Source organism: Chiloscyllium punctatum, chromosome 41 (assembly GCF_047496795.1).
Source record: "Chiloscyllium punctatum isolate Juve2018m chromosome 41, sChiPun1.3, whole genome shotgun sequence".
NCBI classification, from domain to species: domain Eukaryota; kingdom Metazoa; phylum Chordata; class Chondrichthyes; order Orectolobiformes; family Hemiscylliidae; genus Chiloscyllium; species Chiloscyllium punctatum.
The window spans coordinates 27768213-27785699 of NC_092779.1; the positions used below are offsets into that span (position 1 = coordinate 27768213).

Consider the following 17487-nt stretch of genomic DNA (forward strand, 5'->3'; position numbering starts at 1 on the left):
ATAACATTTAATCAGAAACATTCAGGGATTACATTTTCGATTGGGTTTTAGCAAATACATCTGTAACAGATGTTAATTTCTGTCTTAGGTATGATGTTAGATATCCTCCTTCAATTTTCATAAAAATATGGGACATTTAGAACAAAGAGATTCCATTGTTGAAATCAAAACAAAGTTATGAGAAACATTTGTGCCCATTTCCGTCATCGTGACAAGATTGTAACAGACAATTTATTGGATACTCAAACATTCTATTTCTTCCATTTCTGTCTTATACAATGGCATGCTTTTAATGACAGCAAAATGGTTGAGATTTTGAAAGATTGGAATGTTTGTGTTGATAGATCCTTTGGTTTTGTCACATTCTGAAGGAAATGGAGAACTTTTTTTTAATTAGTTACAAATGGGAAAGAACAAACTCATGCTGTTTTCTACTGCCAACCCAAATAGAATAGGACTTTTAAGCTGGGCAAAAAACTAAAACTTTCCATATTGAAATGGTGTATACCTCTGTGGCGAGAAGGAAAGAGAAGAGAGTGGTGGAGCTCATCCAAAATGTTGCCCATATCATAACTGGGAATAAAGAACAGAGGAGAGATTTGTCAAGAGAATACCACCAATGCAATTTTGTAGGAAGTGCATATAAAAAGCAGAACATCATTGCAATGAGTTCTGCAATTACCAATACATACATTTTCGTTGCAGAAAAATTATGAAAGGGCAGAATGTTTAGTTCATCTCATATACTAGAACCCAAAATACAGATGAATGAGTCATTCCACACTGGGACCACACTGATTAATAACCTGATCAATGCTGACAGATTTTAACAGTGGGCAATCAATGTTTAATTTTCCAACCAGGTGTCAATGCCCTAATCACAGTTGCTATGGAAAACACTGTCGACGTTGATGAGCTTCATGAACTGGAGTTTGGCAGAGGATTTGGCTACAAACGCCGACTGGCCATTGGAATGCGTGATATTGGGGATGCATTGCGCACTGAGATTGTAAGTGACTTTAAAAGAAAACCTAACATCAGAAACAAGTTTTAGGAAAAAACTAATTTCCAAAAACAATCCATTGATTTAGTTATTCGTCGTTTTCTAAACTGATCTCAATTAGACTTTTGAATGATGATAAGTGAATTAGTTGACAAAAGTATAGCCAGTAACTGTGCAGCCAAATGCATAATTAGTTCAATATGCGGTTGCTCATAGTATGTTAAGACAGCCAAGAGCTTACATTTGGAGACCTAGCTCTTCAAAAATACTGAAGTTAATAGTTATTGCTTATATTGTCTAAAACATCATGAACAGAATTTTTTAGTTCCTCATTTGGTGTTTTCGGGCTCAAGAGAAATCTCTGGATGGCATTCTCACTGCCCAACTGCCTGCCACCAACCTGTCCTCAAGTTTACATGAGACAGGTAAGGTCTAGCACCAGGGCTGCATCCTTGTCAGCATCAGTATTGAGGGAGGAAGTCAGGAAAAGGGATTCTATTCCCACATCTATATGGCACAAATTGGGATGCCTCAGATTGAGATTCCCCAATTGTCTCCTGTCCTCAAGTTCACCGTTTGTTCTGGGAAACCATATAAATAATCTAAACCTATTATGAAATTAATTGTAGACATTTCATCTCCAACAAGAAACTCTGAAAGTGGCCACCCATTGTTTCTTGCTTTCTCATGTCCAAGTCTCAACTGTATTAGTTAAATGTTGGCTATACTTTGAATTGCAAAGACTTTCGGTTTATTTACCAGTCACTCAAACCAGATATTTCTCTTACTTTACATGTATAGTTTCAATCTCCAATCCTAAAATAACATGAAATTAGATATTTTAATTAATATCTTCCCTGCTGTCTTGGAGGTTAGAACTAGACACAATATTTGATATTTGGCTTGAAGGGAGAATGTGACAGTTCCATAAAACTCCCTCTTTGCAGCACTGTATGAAGCTAATTGTTCCTCACCCTACACAGATGCAAAAATAAGACAGGATAATATGTCAATCATAAAAGATGTTGCTAAACCTGGTTAAATATTCTCAAAATTGTATGTTGTTCCAGGACACAGTTGCAGAAAGAGAATGCTGTGATATAATTTGCAAGTGTTTAGGACAACTGGGTAAACATGGACGACAAGGAGAGCAAGGAGTTAAAGTAAGACAAAATATGACTGTTACTGTTTGGATTGAGATTTGTTAAAATGATTCAGGTACAGTTGCGGTTACTAGTAATCAGAAAATACCATTCAAATCCCACCACATAAACACAGCTTAAATAAATATATACATCAAGGACAATGACCACAAAGTTGTTAAAGTTTTGCAGAAACCAGCTGGTTTATGAGTGTCCTATTGGGAAGCAAATATGCTTGTTGCAGCAGACTCAATGGGCTGAATGACCTAATTTTGTTACTGTGGTTTATGGCTTGTGAGAGGTCTGGCCAATAGATGACATGATTGCATAGCAAAACAAAGTACAGCAAATGCTCGAGATCTGAAATAAAAACAGGGAGTGCTGGGGAAACTGAGCAGACCTGATAGCAATTATGTAGAGAGAGAAAAATAGAGTTAATGTTTCAAGTCGCAGCAGAACCCCTTTTCAAATGTGGTTAATTTGTAGATGCTGTTTGAAGTGGCCTATCAATTCACTTAGTTGCATTAAGGGTAACTAGAAATTAAAAAATAAATATAGGCCTCAAACCAAGAACAAGTTCAAAAAGAAGATTTAATTTGGCAGTACAAACTGCGTGTATGTTTAAATGATTTTAATACTTTCAGCAACAATGAGGAAATAAAAGTCTCTGCTGTTCTTACGCAATGTCAATCTTTAAGAATTTCCGTTTGTCATTTAAAAAACATTAACCCAATTTAATGAGCTTTAATGTTGATGGGAATGTTGTGATGGTCTCTGCTGGGCTCTGAAGATCACTTTATAATTGTGAGGCAAATGTTCCAATGGAATTCTGTTGTAATTTGGCTGGGAATATGGGAGAGAGACCATATAAATAACTTGTACCTTAGTATTCCAACTTTCAGTTTACAAGGGAGTTTGCAGCATGTCTTGTAATGACTAACCTCAAATTAATCCAACCAAGATTTATTGGCATGGGAGGCAACCAGAGACAAGTACACAATTTCTTTCTTTTCCTTCTGTCCTGAGTCTTCCAATCACTGGGTGGATGATTAATGAACAAGACCAGACTGCTGAATGGTGGGGTGCACCAGATCTTTAGTGTTATATTCAAGAAAACCAAGCTGGCTCTCTTGCAAATTGGACTGATAATTCTTTAGAGTTGTACAGCACAGAAACACACCCTTCAGTCCAACTCGTTCATGCTAACCAGATATCCAAAATGAATCTAGTCTCATTTGCCGGCATTTGGCCTATCTCCCTCTAAACCCTTCCTATTCATATATCCATCCAGATGTCTTGCAAATTTTGTTATTGGACCAGCCTCCACCACTTCCTCTGGCAGGTCATTCCATACATGCACCAGCCTCTGCCTGAAAAAGATGTGACTTCTAAATCTTTTCCCTCTCACCTTAAAACTAGGCCTTCTAGTTTTGCACTCCCCTTACCCTTGGAAAAAAATCTTCTCTGTTCACCCTATTCATTCCCCTCATAATTTTATAAACCTCTATAAGGTCACCTCTTAGCCTCTGACACTTAAGGGAGAACAGCCCCAGCTTTTTCAGCCTCTCCTTGTAGCTCAAACCCTTAAACCCTGGCAGCATCCTTGTAAATCTTTTCTGCACCCTTTCAAGTTTCACAGCATCCTTCCTTTAGGAAGGAGACCAGAATTAAATGCAGTATTCCAAATGTTGCCATCAGCTCCAGCTGAAAAACAATCTCAAAAAAGGAGCATCTCTTACAGCTATGATTTTTTCCATCCACCATTTTGGATTTCCCACTTTCTTGGGGACACTAAGAGGGGATTGTGTGGTGGGGGCACTTGATGGAAGAGGTGAGTTGTGGTACTGGCAGATGAAATTATTACCCCGTTGTGGATCTTGCAGCTTGTTCCTTAGTTTACAGTTCTTATAAAGGAATTGCGCAGGGGGAGACCATTGCTGGGTAAATGAAGGGAACTGCCTCTTGACCCATTAATTTTGACGGGGCTGCTAAGAGGACTTTTCAGTGGGTTGCCTAGCCATGCTGATGTTGGGGACAAAGTCTCTATTATCACTGCATAATAAAATTAGAAAACATTTCTCATCAATCTAGTGGCTCAGTGAGTTTACCACTGTCAATTTAGTGACACAGTGTGTTTTCTATCTATGCTTATGTTAGGTCTGTGTTAATTTTGCTGACCTCAGCCAAGCTCTAATAATTAATTTCAATTAATTACACAACCATGAATTGTAAAAAAAGAGGATTTCTGATGCTATATAGAAACCAAGGCTGAGAGCCACCTATTTATGGAAAATGAATAAAATCATGATTGAGAATGGCTGTCAGGTTCCATGTGATGAAATGGTACCTCAGCTCCCACTGACTATACTCTCATTGGTGAGTGTCAGAAGATACCTGATATCCATGAAACTTTACATTAGCATCGGATCATTGAGATATTCAGGGCAGAGCAGGAGAGAACATTGGTGGGAGATAAATTAGAAAGTTAGGAAAACCTGTCTCCAATTATTTTCCTGCCTTTTCCTTAAAGGCCCAAAATCTAGGCATCAGGGCCCCATTCGCAAAACCTCTTCCACTGGCAAACCTAGACAGTGAAGGCTGTAAACCAACCCATCTTCTTACCCTGACTCAGAAGCAATCAACAGGAGTGTTTGCTCTTAAACCTTCCAGCTTGGTCAAAGTATTGGTGATCAGTTTGATCATCTGAATGTTACTGATGGAACACCAACATATCAGGAATTGATGGGCTATGAGAAATGAAGAAATGCTTGTCAACTGTCCATTTTTAGTCAATGTATCATTGACAGTTTTTGAAGGACTTATTGTTCCCCTTTGTGAATGAGCTGATTTTTCCCCAGTAAGTGGAGGAGGGGCCAGGGAATACACTTCAGGCCATGCTAAAAATATGGGCTAAAAATAAGTAACAGCTTACTACTGGCAAAGGCATCCACTGATCCCAGAGCAACAAAAGCATCCATCTCAATAATGTTATCATAGTAACAACCAACAGCAGAGGATCCACTAACTCTGCATTCTTATCAACTTTCTGATCGGTCCACCACACTCCTAGTAGAATTGCATTGGGTGCAGAAAGGTGGCTCCAAAGTGTCTGATGAATAGCTTATGCCCAATTCTCCTGCTCTGCAGATTCTGCCTGACCTGCTGTGCTTTTCCAGCACCACACTCTTGACTCCAAAGTGTCTGAGGCAATTTGTCAAATGGAATATTTTGCTGGACTGAAACATGGAGAAGACATCATATTTTCTTCTTTGCTTTGTGAACAGAGGATTTTGAGGGCAATTGCATGGTCCTGTCTTTCAGCTTGGCAGGAACTCAGTTAAAAATACACTGACTCCCTGTTATCTATGAAGGATAAGGGCACAGATACAACTCTTGTGTACTGTGAGGGGCCTTGCGATATTTACTAAGGCAGATCTGATGAGACATTGGCCCCAGACCCCACTTTGAATTTATCCTAATCTCATGACAATGAGTAGCAAACTAGCAGATAACAAAGACTGAGTGCTTTCAAAACCAAGGATTGAACTTGAATCCTTCCTGGCGTATGGGTTTTGATCATATTAATGAGTTCAAACAGCTATTGAAATAGATTAAAACGCCTCGAAGTGAAATGATCTTCTCTGAATCTATGCCTGTTGGGTTACGATTTATGTGACTGATATTATTGCAGGGCATCCTAGGACCACCAGGAACATTGGGTTATGCAGGTGAAGATGGTGGTATGGTAAGTAGACAAGCTGAAAATGTTTGTTGAGATGAATAAGGTTTTGCATGGAAATGAGAAAGAACTCTGGGCATTTTTTAATAAAAAGGGATTATTTTTGATTGAGTCAACAAAACATCGCACTTGGATAAAATGAGTGTATGGTGTCAGAAATTGCATTATTCAGACCATCCTTAAAAGAGTTGAGATGGCTTACAATTTGGTACAGATTGCCAAACCTCATACAGAAAAGAGACACTTTGGAGAAGAGATATAGGGCAGCACAGTGGCTCAGTGGTTAACACTGCTGCTTCATAGTGCCAGAGACCCAGCTCGAATCCAGCCTCGGGTATCTGTGTGGAGTTTGCATGTTCTGTCCATGTCTGCCTGGGTTTCTGCTGAGTTCTCTGGTTTCCACCCACAGTCCAAAGATATGCCGGTTAGGTGGATTAGTGTCCAGGGATGTTTAGATGAGCCATGATAATTGTAGGGTTAGGTTGGGGGGGGGGGGGGGGGGGAAACAGCCTCTTTCCACACTGGATTGGATGGAATTTATTTCCAGTGATGTGGGTCACTCCATCGGCTGAAGAATTACTGGGAGCCACTTAGGTCTTCTGTGCAGGAGGCCCAAAGGAATTTAAGTGTACTCAAGCATCTAACTGGCTAACCTTGGGAAACCCCATTCTGTTACAGGTGCTGTAGGATGCAAAAACTGCCCCCAAAGGCTGCCAGCCAGTCAGCAATTAGAAACTCTCCATTTCTGGAATGTCACTGGGAGCAGTGGCTGCTGCCAGCAATGCTCTGAGGATTAATGCTGGATCTTTGGAGAAAGGAGCAGGATGAGGAGAGGACATGGGAGAGGGTCATTGATGAATAGGAAGAGGGGAATTTGATGCAATGGCAAGAGCACGACTTTCAGCCGCCCCTCACTCTTCGTGATACTGGGTTCTCAATCAAGGACTAGGTACCTTCAATAAGGGGACCACCTTACGAGGATGCCTGACACAGTTTTGCTGGACAGCCTTCAGGAGCCACAGGAGGCCTACTTGAATCCCATTAAACCCCTTAGCCAATCCTAACCCAATAAGCTCAGGGATAACAGTCTTTAAGTTGCTGAATGATTAACTTGATTGGTGGATAATTGCACAAAATGGAACGTTAGGACTGATGGTTGATCAACAGAACAACAGAGAATGACTAATCAAGAGTAAAAACAAAGAATATGTCAGGAGGCTAACTAGCAATGTAAAATAAATGGACAAATTTCTACAGGTATCTGAAAAGAAGGGTAAATAAAGTAAATGATGGCTCTCTAGAGAATGAGAATGGACTGTTAACAGTAGACAATAAGGAAATAGATGAACTGAACAAATATTTTACTTCTGTCAATGCTATCATGTGATTGGAAAGGGCTTGGCCACATGGATCTCATTGAGTGTGAGTTCCCTGATTGGGAGTTGTTAATCTGGTACAAACAGGAGTCAGAGGGATTTTCCTCATTCTAGGGACAGGCTGTGTGCGAGCTGGTCAGAGTTCATTTACTGTGTGACTGTAAATAAAGGATGACTTGCTGATAGCATACCAGCCTCTGTGGCGTTATTTCAACTATAATGGCTAGATTGAAAAAAATCTCAGTATTAGCTTTAAATCAGGAGTTCAAAGGGAGAAAGTGACTCATTGCAGTTAGAGTCACCAAGACAATGGTCCCAAGCAAACTGAATAAGATGCTGACTGACAAATCTTCAGATCCAGAAGAACTTCATCATTGGCATTTAAAAGAGGCTGCTAACTAGGTTATAAATGTGGTGTTGCTAATATTCAAACACTCTGGAAAGGCTCCATCAGACTGGAAATAACTAAATATAACTCTTATATTCAAAATGGGAGGGAGTCGGAAAACATGAATGTATAGGCCAGTTAACTTGACATCTGTTATGGAGTGTTCAACTTGATCATTAAGGAGGTTATTGTTAGGCACATAGAAAAACTCAAGATAATCAGGAAGAGTCAATATGGCTTTGTAAAAGGGAAATCATATTTAACCAATTTATTGGAGGTGCTTGAAGAATAAGGAGGAGCCTGTTGATGTACTGAAATTTGATTTCCTGAAGGCATTTCAATAAAGTACCATATAAAAGGTTATTGCAGAAAATAACAGCATATGGTATTGGGGTAACATACACGAATGGTTAGAAGATGGATTGGCTGGTCTTTTACTCATTAGCAAGTTGTGAAGAGTAGTGCCCTGCAGGATTCTGTGCTGGGGTTAGAATTTTTAAAATTTATATCAATGTCTTAGATGAGGGGATTGATTGGCATTTTGGCTAATTATGCAAATGACACAAAAATAAGCAGCAAGAATGTTGTGAATGGAGGATTCAGATTGATATAGGTTGACAGAGTGCACAGAAATCTGACAGATTGAGTCTCATAGAATCCTTGTAGTGGGAAAACAGACCATTTGGCTCAACAAGTCCACACCCTCAGAGTTTCCCATCCAGACCCATTCCCCTACATTTCCCCTGACTATGCACCTAACCTACACTTCCTTGAGGTTGGAATTAAACTGGGTCCCTGGCGCTGTGAGTCAGCAGTTCTAACCACTGAGCCATCATGCAACCCCCCCCCCCCCCCCCACCCTCCCCATGTGGGAAAATGAGAAATTGCTCATTTTGGCAGGAAGAATATGAAAAGCAGAGAATTACCCAAACAGAGAATGATTGCATAATTCTGAGGTAGAGAGGGATTTAGTATTTAAGTCTCAAAATATTAGTATGCAGGCACAGCAAGTAATCAAGAAAGCTAATGAAATGCTATCCATTATTAGGAGAGGAATTGAAGTTAAAAGTCAGGATGTTGTGTGTCTGTTATCCAGGGCATTTTAAATCCTGCGTGGTGTTTTGCCTGTCCTTATTTATTGAAGGATGCAACTGTTTTGGAGGTGATTCAGAGGAGGCTTACTTGATTGATCCCTGAAATGAGTGGAGTGCCTTAAGACAAAAAGTTGGACAGACTGGGCTTGTTTTAGTGGGGTTTAGAAGAGCAAGGAATGATTTGGTTCACCCCTGAACAGTGTTGATGAGGAAGATGTAGAGATGAGTCCAGAGGGATTGCTCTTGTTTTGGAAAGAGATGAAGGGAATTATTTTTCTCTGATTGTTTTATAACTTTGGAACTTTCTATCTCTGAGAGTGGAGGAGTCAGGGTTATAAATTATCTTTACAGTAGAGATAGGTAGATTCTCATTAGGTGAAGGAATCAAAGATTATCAGGGCGATGGGGAGGTGGAGATGGGAATGTGGAATTCAAAATGCAAACAAGTCAGCCATAATCTAATTGACTGGTGGAGCAGGCTTGAGAGGCTGAACAACCTACTTCTATTCATAACGCATATGTACATATCCCATTGCCGAAGAGTGTGTATCCTGTGTCAGGCACTTCTCATCCTGAACTAAATTGACAATAGCTTTCCCAATGTCCCCCACCCCCCTTGCCATCAGGATTGATTCACTTAATTTAAGCTGTTATGGTGGAATGGGTGGGGTGGCTGGGGTAGAAAATATTCTGACACCGGAGCAGTAGAGGTTGGTTTTTTAGATTCTTAATTATAAAAGCTTAGAGGGATGTTTTCAGATGATTAGAGGATTGAAAACGCTATTTCTTCTGGTGGTGGCTGTCTGGATAAACCAGGCATAATTCTAAAAGGAGTAAACCTCAGTATTTCAGGACAATATTAGGAAGCAGTTCTTCACAGAAAGGCCAATAGAAATCTGAATGTCTGTGCCTACAAAAGGTATGAAGGCTAGTTCAATCAATGTTTTTGAAATGAAGATCACTAGATTTTTGTTAGATAAGGACATGAGGGATCACAGAACCAAGACAGGAGAGGAGTTAAGATGAGCCATGATTGAATTGGAGTGACGTGATGGCTTAACAGGCTGAAGGCCTTATATTGCTGCTGTGGTTCCCAGGAACTTTGCTACTTACTTTTGGCAGTATTTTTATCTGTTGTGGGATCCAGATGACCGTGAAAGAGGTGAAGTTGAAAATGATCTGCCCAGTTGCCATGAAATCTGATTCAAGTTTCCACTCATGTTACAGTAAAGGGAATGGGATTATAAACATTCTAATTATTTCATTGGTTTCAGACTTTTCTTTGAGTGTTGCCTTCTTCAAGGGAGGGCAAATGAAAAAGGCAAAGGTAAATTCATGATATGTCAGAGTTAGAAAGGCCCATCGAAGGCTCATACCTAACATTTCTATAGTTGGTTGAAAGCAGGAGATGTTCATTGGATTTTGCCAGGAGCTGCTCGGGTTTGAGTCCCTCCTGCTCAGCAGGTGTGTAATAGCATCTTTGAACAGAGAAGAACAAAAAAGAGCTACGTTCTCTACACTACCTCTAAGTCAGAAGGCACAGGCTCAAGTCCTACCTGCTCCAGAAATGTATTATAACACATACTAAGTAAAAATATCTAGAATGAGGGGTCACTTTAAAATGAAGGGGTCGCACATCTAAGAAAATAAAATTTAAGAGAAAGGATAAAAAGATAATTTGTTCTTTCTTCAGTGACAGGTGGGCACTGTGGGATTGGAGTACATTATTTCCCTTCCAATTCCAATTTAATGTAATTCCCTCCTCCTTGCCCTATACTTCCTTTTTTATTGTTGCTGTACTGTCACTGTTGAACAGTGCAAGTTAACTGTTAATTGTTTAACCAGTAGCGTGAGTGATTGGCCGGTGGTGTAGTCAAAAGTAAAAGAAACATATTTTATGCTAGTGGGGTGTTAGTTTCTGGACAGGAGGAGAATCCAGAATGTGTTTGTTCTAAGCTTTAGATTTACAATAAAACCTTTATAATCTCAGACAGTATTTTGCTGCCTGATTCAACACATGGGGATTGTTATTTTCAAACACGGTGTGTGGTTGAATCCTGGGTGTGTCTGGGAGCACTTTGATGCTGATATCATGCTAGAGGCCCTTTTACTTAATCATTAATTATTCTTTGGTCTTTCTTAGGGTGATAGGGGTCCTCCAGGCATTACAGGACCTCGAGGAATTGAAGGATGTCAAGGCAGCAGGGGCTTCATGGTTTGTGTTTATTGAGCAAACGTCAATTGTGGATGATTTATTTTTGATGATTTATACTTTCATTGTTAACTGGCAAACTTTGTCATTCAGGGAGAAAGAGGCTATCGAGGAGAGAAGGTAAATATATTTTCAGGTTTGATGAATATTCAATTGCAAAACATACTTTATTTTGCTACAGTTGTGTTAGGTTTTGTTTTGTTCTTTGTCTGGTTCACTGATGGATTAATGTTTCCTTGGCAGGGTGAAGCAGCTGAGAATGGTGCACCTGGGACAAATGGAGAGCAGGTACCTTAGTATTCAAACTCAATGTGGGGAGACTGCTCCTGACAATTCATCACGTCTGGGTTAGATAGATTGTAAGTTATAGACAGAAGGTGTTTATCAGTAGTATTTCACCAGAAGTCCAAAGCTAAGATGTAAATTATCAGTATATTTGTATTGTATATTTAAACCATTTTCTAGGAACTGGAAAGGTACAGTTAGCAATTGAACATACTTGAAGCTCACATTTGCTACTATTTTCAGTCAGAAGTGGAAGACTAGTTGAGATTTATCTCTTTGTCAGTGTTCTGCACTCAATCCCTGTTGAATGTGCCAAAGCACAGTCATCCAACAACTCATCACTCAAATGACTGCTTCAAGATTAAGCCTTGAAATTGGGCATTGCAAGGCCATGCTCCCACAGAAAAGCATCAAGTGCAAGTACAGTATTGTCCTAACGTAATGTCTTCTTATGGTCTCCCCGGATGGAGAGCCAATGAGAGAAGTATCTGTAGCTGATTTTTCCATAGTCTGAGGTGTAGTGGGGGAATTGGTGATGTGGTTTTAATGTCACTGCACCAATAAAGCTGAGGCCAAACCTAATGAAGAACATGGGTATTACTCCTACACTAGCAGCTGATGAAATTTCAGTTCACTTGTAAGCTCTGGAGTATTGACCATGAATTATCAGAAACTGTCTCTAAAAAAAACCCATCTGATTCATGAATGTTCCTCAGGGAAGGAAACCTGCCCTTCTTACCTGTTGTGGCCTACTTGTCAGTCCAGACCTGCAACAATGGAACTGACTTTTAACTGTGCTCAAGGACAACTAAAGATGAGCAACAAATGCTGGCCTTGCTAGTGACTCCCACGAATAATTTAAAAGAATAGTTAGAGCTGCTTTTCAGTGAGGCTCCCCTCTCGGAACATATCGTAGAATTCCTACAGTTTGGAAGCAGGTCAATTGGCCCATCGAGTCCACACTGATCTTCTGAAGATCATCCCTCCCAGACCCACCCCCCTACACTATCTTTGCATTCCCCATGGCTAATCCACCTTGGCTGCACATCCCTGGGCACTTTGGGTAATTTAGCATGGCCAGTTCACCTCACCTGCACATCTTCGGACTTTAAAACCAGAGCACCAGCAGGAAATCCATACAGAAATGGGAGAATGTGCAAACTCCACACAGCTAGTCACCCAAGGGTGGGATTGAACCCAGGTCCCTGACACTGTGAAGCAGCAGTGCTAACTACTGGTCCACCATGCCTCCCGTCCCTCACCATCTGGTTGGAAAGATATTACCTCTGGGTCAGAATTATGGAACTTCCTCCGTAATCGCATTGTGGATGTACCTACACGAAACAAAAGACAGCAGAGGTTCAAGAAGTCAGTTCATCACTACCTCAAGGATAATTAGATAATTAATTCCCTACAGTGTGGAATCAGGCCGTTTGGCCCAACTGGTCCACACCAACCCTCTGAAGGGCAGTGTTTGAAGAGGAATAAGACGGTCTTATTTTCTGGGTCTGTAGATTGTGAAGGAGCGATATGTGCTTCTTGTCAGATGTGGGAGTTTAAAGTGAGTTTAAGGGTTACTGCGGATTAGAGTTGCAATAAATGCTGTTGCTCGCAAATCTTATCAGATCGGTTGGATCGACAATGAGAAGTATTGAGGAATTTGCAACAGCAACAGTATGTGATGGATGGCAGTTATAAGAAGGGGCGAAAGTTTCAGATACGGTTATATAGATGGGTTAACTCCAGAAAACGCAAGAGAGGTAGGCAACTAGAGCAGGAGTCTTCCCCATTTCAAATAACTATGCTGATTTGGAAAATGTAGGGGATGATGGATTCTCAGAGGAACGTAGCACGAACAGCCAAGTTTCTGGTCTTGAGACTGGCTCTAATGCAACGAGAGGTATGTTGGGTTACAAGAGATCAGTTGTGTTAGGGGATTCTCTAGTCCTGGCTACAGACAGACATTTCTGTGGCCAGCAGTGAAAAATCAGAATGGTGTGTTGCTTCCCTGGTGCCAGGATCAAGGATGTCTCAGAGAGGGTGCAGAATGTTTTCAAGGGGGAGAGGGGCCAACAAGAGGTCATTGTCCACATTGGAACCAATGACATAGGAAGGGAAAAGGTTGAGATTCTGAAGGGAGATTACAGAGAGTTAGGCAAGAATTTAAACAGGAGGTCCTTGAGAATAGTAATATCTGGATTACTCCTGGTGCTACAAGCTAGTGAGGGCAGGAATAGGAGGATAGAGCAGATGAATGCATGGCTGAGGAGCTGGTGTATGGGATCATTGGAATCTCTTTTGGGGTAGAAGTGACCTGTACAAGAAGGACAGATTGCACCTAAATTGGAAGGGCACTAATATACTGGCAGGGAGATTTACGAGAGTTCCTTGGGAGGATTTAAACTAGTAAGGTGGGGGAGTGGGACCCAGGGAGATAATGAGGAAAGGGATCAATCTGAGACTGGTACAGTTGAGAAAAGAAGTGAGTCAAACAGTCAGGGCAGGCAGGGACAAGATAGGACTAATAAATTAAACTGCATTTATTTCAATGCAAGGGGCCTAACAGGGAAGGCAGATGAACTCAGGGTATGGTTAGGAACATGGGACTGGGATATTATAGCAATTACAGAAACATGGCTCAGGGATGGACAGGACTGGCAGCTTAATGTTCCAGGATACAAATGCTATAGGAAGGATAGAAAGGGAGGCAAGAGAGGAGGGGGAGTGACATTTTTGATATGGGATCCTCCCTGTGCTGAGGGAGGATATTCTCGGATATACATCCAGGGAAGTTATTTGGGTGGAACTGAGAAATAAGAAAGGGATGATTACCTTATTGGGATTGTACTATAGACCCCTAATAGTAAGAGGGAAATTGAGAAACAAATCTGTAAGGAGATCTCAGCTATCTGTAAGAATAATAGGGTGGTTATGGTAGGGGATTTTAACTTTCCAAACACAGACTGGGACTGCCATAGTGTTAAGGGTTTAAGTGGAGAGGAATTTCTTAAGTGTGAACAAGAAAATTTTCTGATTCAGTATGTGGATGTACCTACAAGAGAAGGTGCAAAACTTGACCTACTCTTAGGAAATAAGGCAGGGCAGGTGACTGAGGTGTCAGTGGGGGAGCACTTTGGGGCCAGCGACCATAATTCTGTTAGATTTAAAATAGTGATGGAAAAGGATAGACCAGATCTAAAAGTTGAAGTCCTAAAGGCCAATTTTGATGGTATTAGGCAAGAACTTTCAAAAACTGATTGGGGGCAGATGGTCATAGGTAAAGGGATGGCTGGAAAATGGGAAGCCTTCAGAAATGAGATAACAAGAATCCAGAGAAAGTATATTCCTGTCAGGGTGAAAGGGAAGGCTGGTAGGTATAGGGAATGCTGGATGACTAAAGAAATTGAGGGTTTGGTTAAGAAAAAGAAGGAAGCATGTATAAGGTATAGACAGGAGAGATCGAGTGAATCCTTAGAAGAGTATAAAGGCAGTCGAAGTATACTTAAGAGGGAAATCAGGAGGGCAAAAAGGGGACATGAAGTAGCTTTGGTAAATAGAATTAAGGAGAATCCAAAGTGTTTTTACAAATACATTAAGGACAAAAGGGTAACTAGGGAGAGAATAGTGCCCCTCAAAGATCAACAAGGCGGTCTTTGTGTGGTGCCGCAGAAAATGGGGGAGATACTAAACGAGTATTTTGCATCAGAGTTTACTGTGGAAAAGTATATGGAAGATATAGACTGTACGGAAATAGATGGTGACACCTTGCAAAATGTCCATATTACAGAGGAGCAAGAGCTGGATGTCTTGAAATGCATAAAGGTGGATAAATCTCCAGGGTCTGATCAGGTGTACCCTTGAACTCTCTGGGAAGCTAGAGAAGTGATTGCTGGGCCTCTTGCTGAGATATTTGTATCATCGATAGTCACAGGTGAGGTGCCGGAAGACTGGAGGTTGGCAAACGTGGTGCCACTGTTTATGAAGGGTGGTACAGATAAGCCAGGGAACTATAAACCAGTGACCCTGACCTCGGTGGTGGGCAGTTGTTGGAGGGAATCCTGAGGGTCAGGATTTACATGTATTTGGAAAGGCAAGAACTTATTAGGGATAGTCATCATGGCATTGTGCGTGGGAAATCATGTCTCACAAACTTGATTGAGTTTTTTGAAGAAGTAATAAAGAGGATTGATGAGGGCAGAGTGGTAGTCGTGATCTATATGGACTTCAGTAAGGCGTTTGACAAGGTTCCCCATGGGAGACTGATTAGCAAGGTTAGATCTCACGGAGTACAGGGAGAACTAGCCATTTGGATACAGAACTGGCTAAAAGGTGGAAGACAGAGGGTGGCGGTGGAGGGTTGTTTTTCAGACTGGAGGCCTGTGACCAGTGGAGTGCCACAAGGATCAGTGCTGGGTCCTCTACTTTTTGTCATTTACATAAATGATTTGGATGCGAGCATAAGAGGTACAGTTAGTAAATTTGCAGATGACACCAAAATTGGAGGTGTAGTGGACAGCAAAGAAGGTTACCTAAGATTACAACAGGATCTTGACCAGATGGGCCAATGGGCTAAGAAGTGGCAGATGGAGTTTAATTCAGATAAATGCGAGGTGCTGCATTTTGGGAAAGCAAATCTTAGCAGGACTTATACACTTAATGGTAAGGTCCTAAGGAGTATTGCTGAACAAAGAGACCTTGGAGTGCAGGTTCATAGCTCCTTGAAAGTGGGAGTCACAGATAGATAGGATATTGAAGAAGGCGTTTGGTATGCTTTCCTTTATTGGTCAGAGTATTGAGTACAGGAGTTGGGAGGACATGTTGCGGTTGTACAGGACATTGGTTAGGCCACTGTTGGAATATTGCAGGTTTTGAGCTATAGGGAGAGGCTCAACAGGCTGGGGCTGTTTTCCCTGGAGCGTCGGAGGCTGAGGGGTGACCTTATAGAGGTTTACAAAATTTTGAGGGGAATGGATAGGATACATAGACAAATTCTTTTCTCTGGAGTGGAGGAGTCCAGAACTAGAGGGCATAGGTTTAGGGTGAGAGGGGAAAGATATAAAGGGGCAACTTTTTCATGCAGAGTGTGGTACGTGTATGGAATGAGCTGCCAGAGGAAGTGGTGGAGGCTGGAACAATTGCAACATTTCAAAGGCATTTGCATGGGTATATGAATAGGAAGGGACAGAGGGACATGGGCCGGGGACTGGCAGGTGGTTTGGGACATCTGGTCAGCATGGACAGGTTCGACTGAAGGGCCTGTTTCCATGCTGTACATCTCTATGACTCTATGAGTAACCCACCCAGACTCATTTCCCTCTGACTAATGCACCTAACACTATGGGCAATTTAGCATGGCCAATTTACCTGACCTGCACATCTTTGGACTGTGGGAGGAAACCCACGCAGAAACTGGGAAAATGTGCAAACTTCACACTGTCACCCAAGGCTGGATTGAACCTGGTTTCCTGGTGCTGTGAGGCAGCAGTGCTAATCACTGAGCCACCATGTCACCCTCGAGGTGAGTAATGAATGCTAGCCCAGCCAGAGGTGCTCACATACCCTGAATGAATAAAGAATAAACTTATGGACATTTCCAGTCAATTCTACCTCGCACATATTTAGTGATGGCACCCATTTATTCCTGTTTAAGGTAATAATCTGTCAACTTTGACTCAATGAATAGGACTGTCGACTCAGATTCAGAAAGTTGTGAGTGCAAGTCACATGCGAACATGTAATCTAGATTAATATCCCCAATGAGGTACAGCAGTGCTGCATGTTAGATGTGATATAATACATTAGACTCTCTAAAATGAATGTAAGAGTACATTAAAGGGAGATTCCTTTCTCCACGGCAAAAAAATATTGGTAATAGTGGATGTAAAAGATCACGTGTTACAATTTTGAAGAGCAAGGAAATGCTTCCAAATGGATTTTATCCCTCAACAAATTCCATAAAAAAATAAACAAATTATTTTTTGGGCCTTGCAATTTGGCTGTCACATTTGTTATATTACTTAAAACATAATATATTGATTGTAAAAAGCTTTGGGTGGTTCTGAAGTTGTGAAAGATTCTATGTAAAACCAAGTCATTTTCTCCTGTTTTTACTTTGTGATTTTTCTTTCTTTTGCTCAAATGTATATATTATTTGACAAATTAATCCTGAATATTGTCTTCTCACAGGGGGAGTCTGGAATCCATGGAGTTGCTGGGCCAAAAGGGGATAATGGAAATACTGTAAAGAC

The 17487-nt window shown here is 41.1% G+C and overlaps 1 protein-coding gene across 1 annotated transcript in view; it reads left to right on the plus strand.

The window, feature by feature from the left end:
- Positions 1 to 17487, plus strand: part of LOC140464957 (collagen alpha-6(VI) chain-like) — a 139595-nt gene that overhangs the window by 64812 nt on the left and 57296 nt on the right. Inside the window, exons 14-20 of the mRNA XM_072560628.1 lie at positions 864 to 1009; positions 2074 to 2166; positions 5837 to 5890; positions 10886 to 10957; positions 11048 to 11074; positions 11198 to 11242; positions 17426 to 17479. Coding sequence (XP_072416729.1) covers positions 864 to 1009; positions 2074 to 2166; positions 5837 to 5890; positions 10886 to 10957; positions 11048 to 11074; positions 11198 to 11242; positions 17426 to 17479 — 491 coding nt within the window. The remainder of the gene's footprint in view (positions 1 to 863; positions 1010 to 2073; positions 2167 to 5836; positions 5891 to 10885; positions 10958 to 11047; positions 11075 to 11197; positions 11243 to 17425; positions 17480 to 17487) is intronic.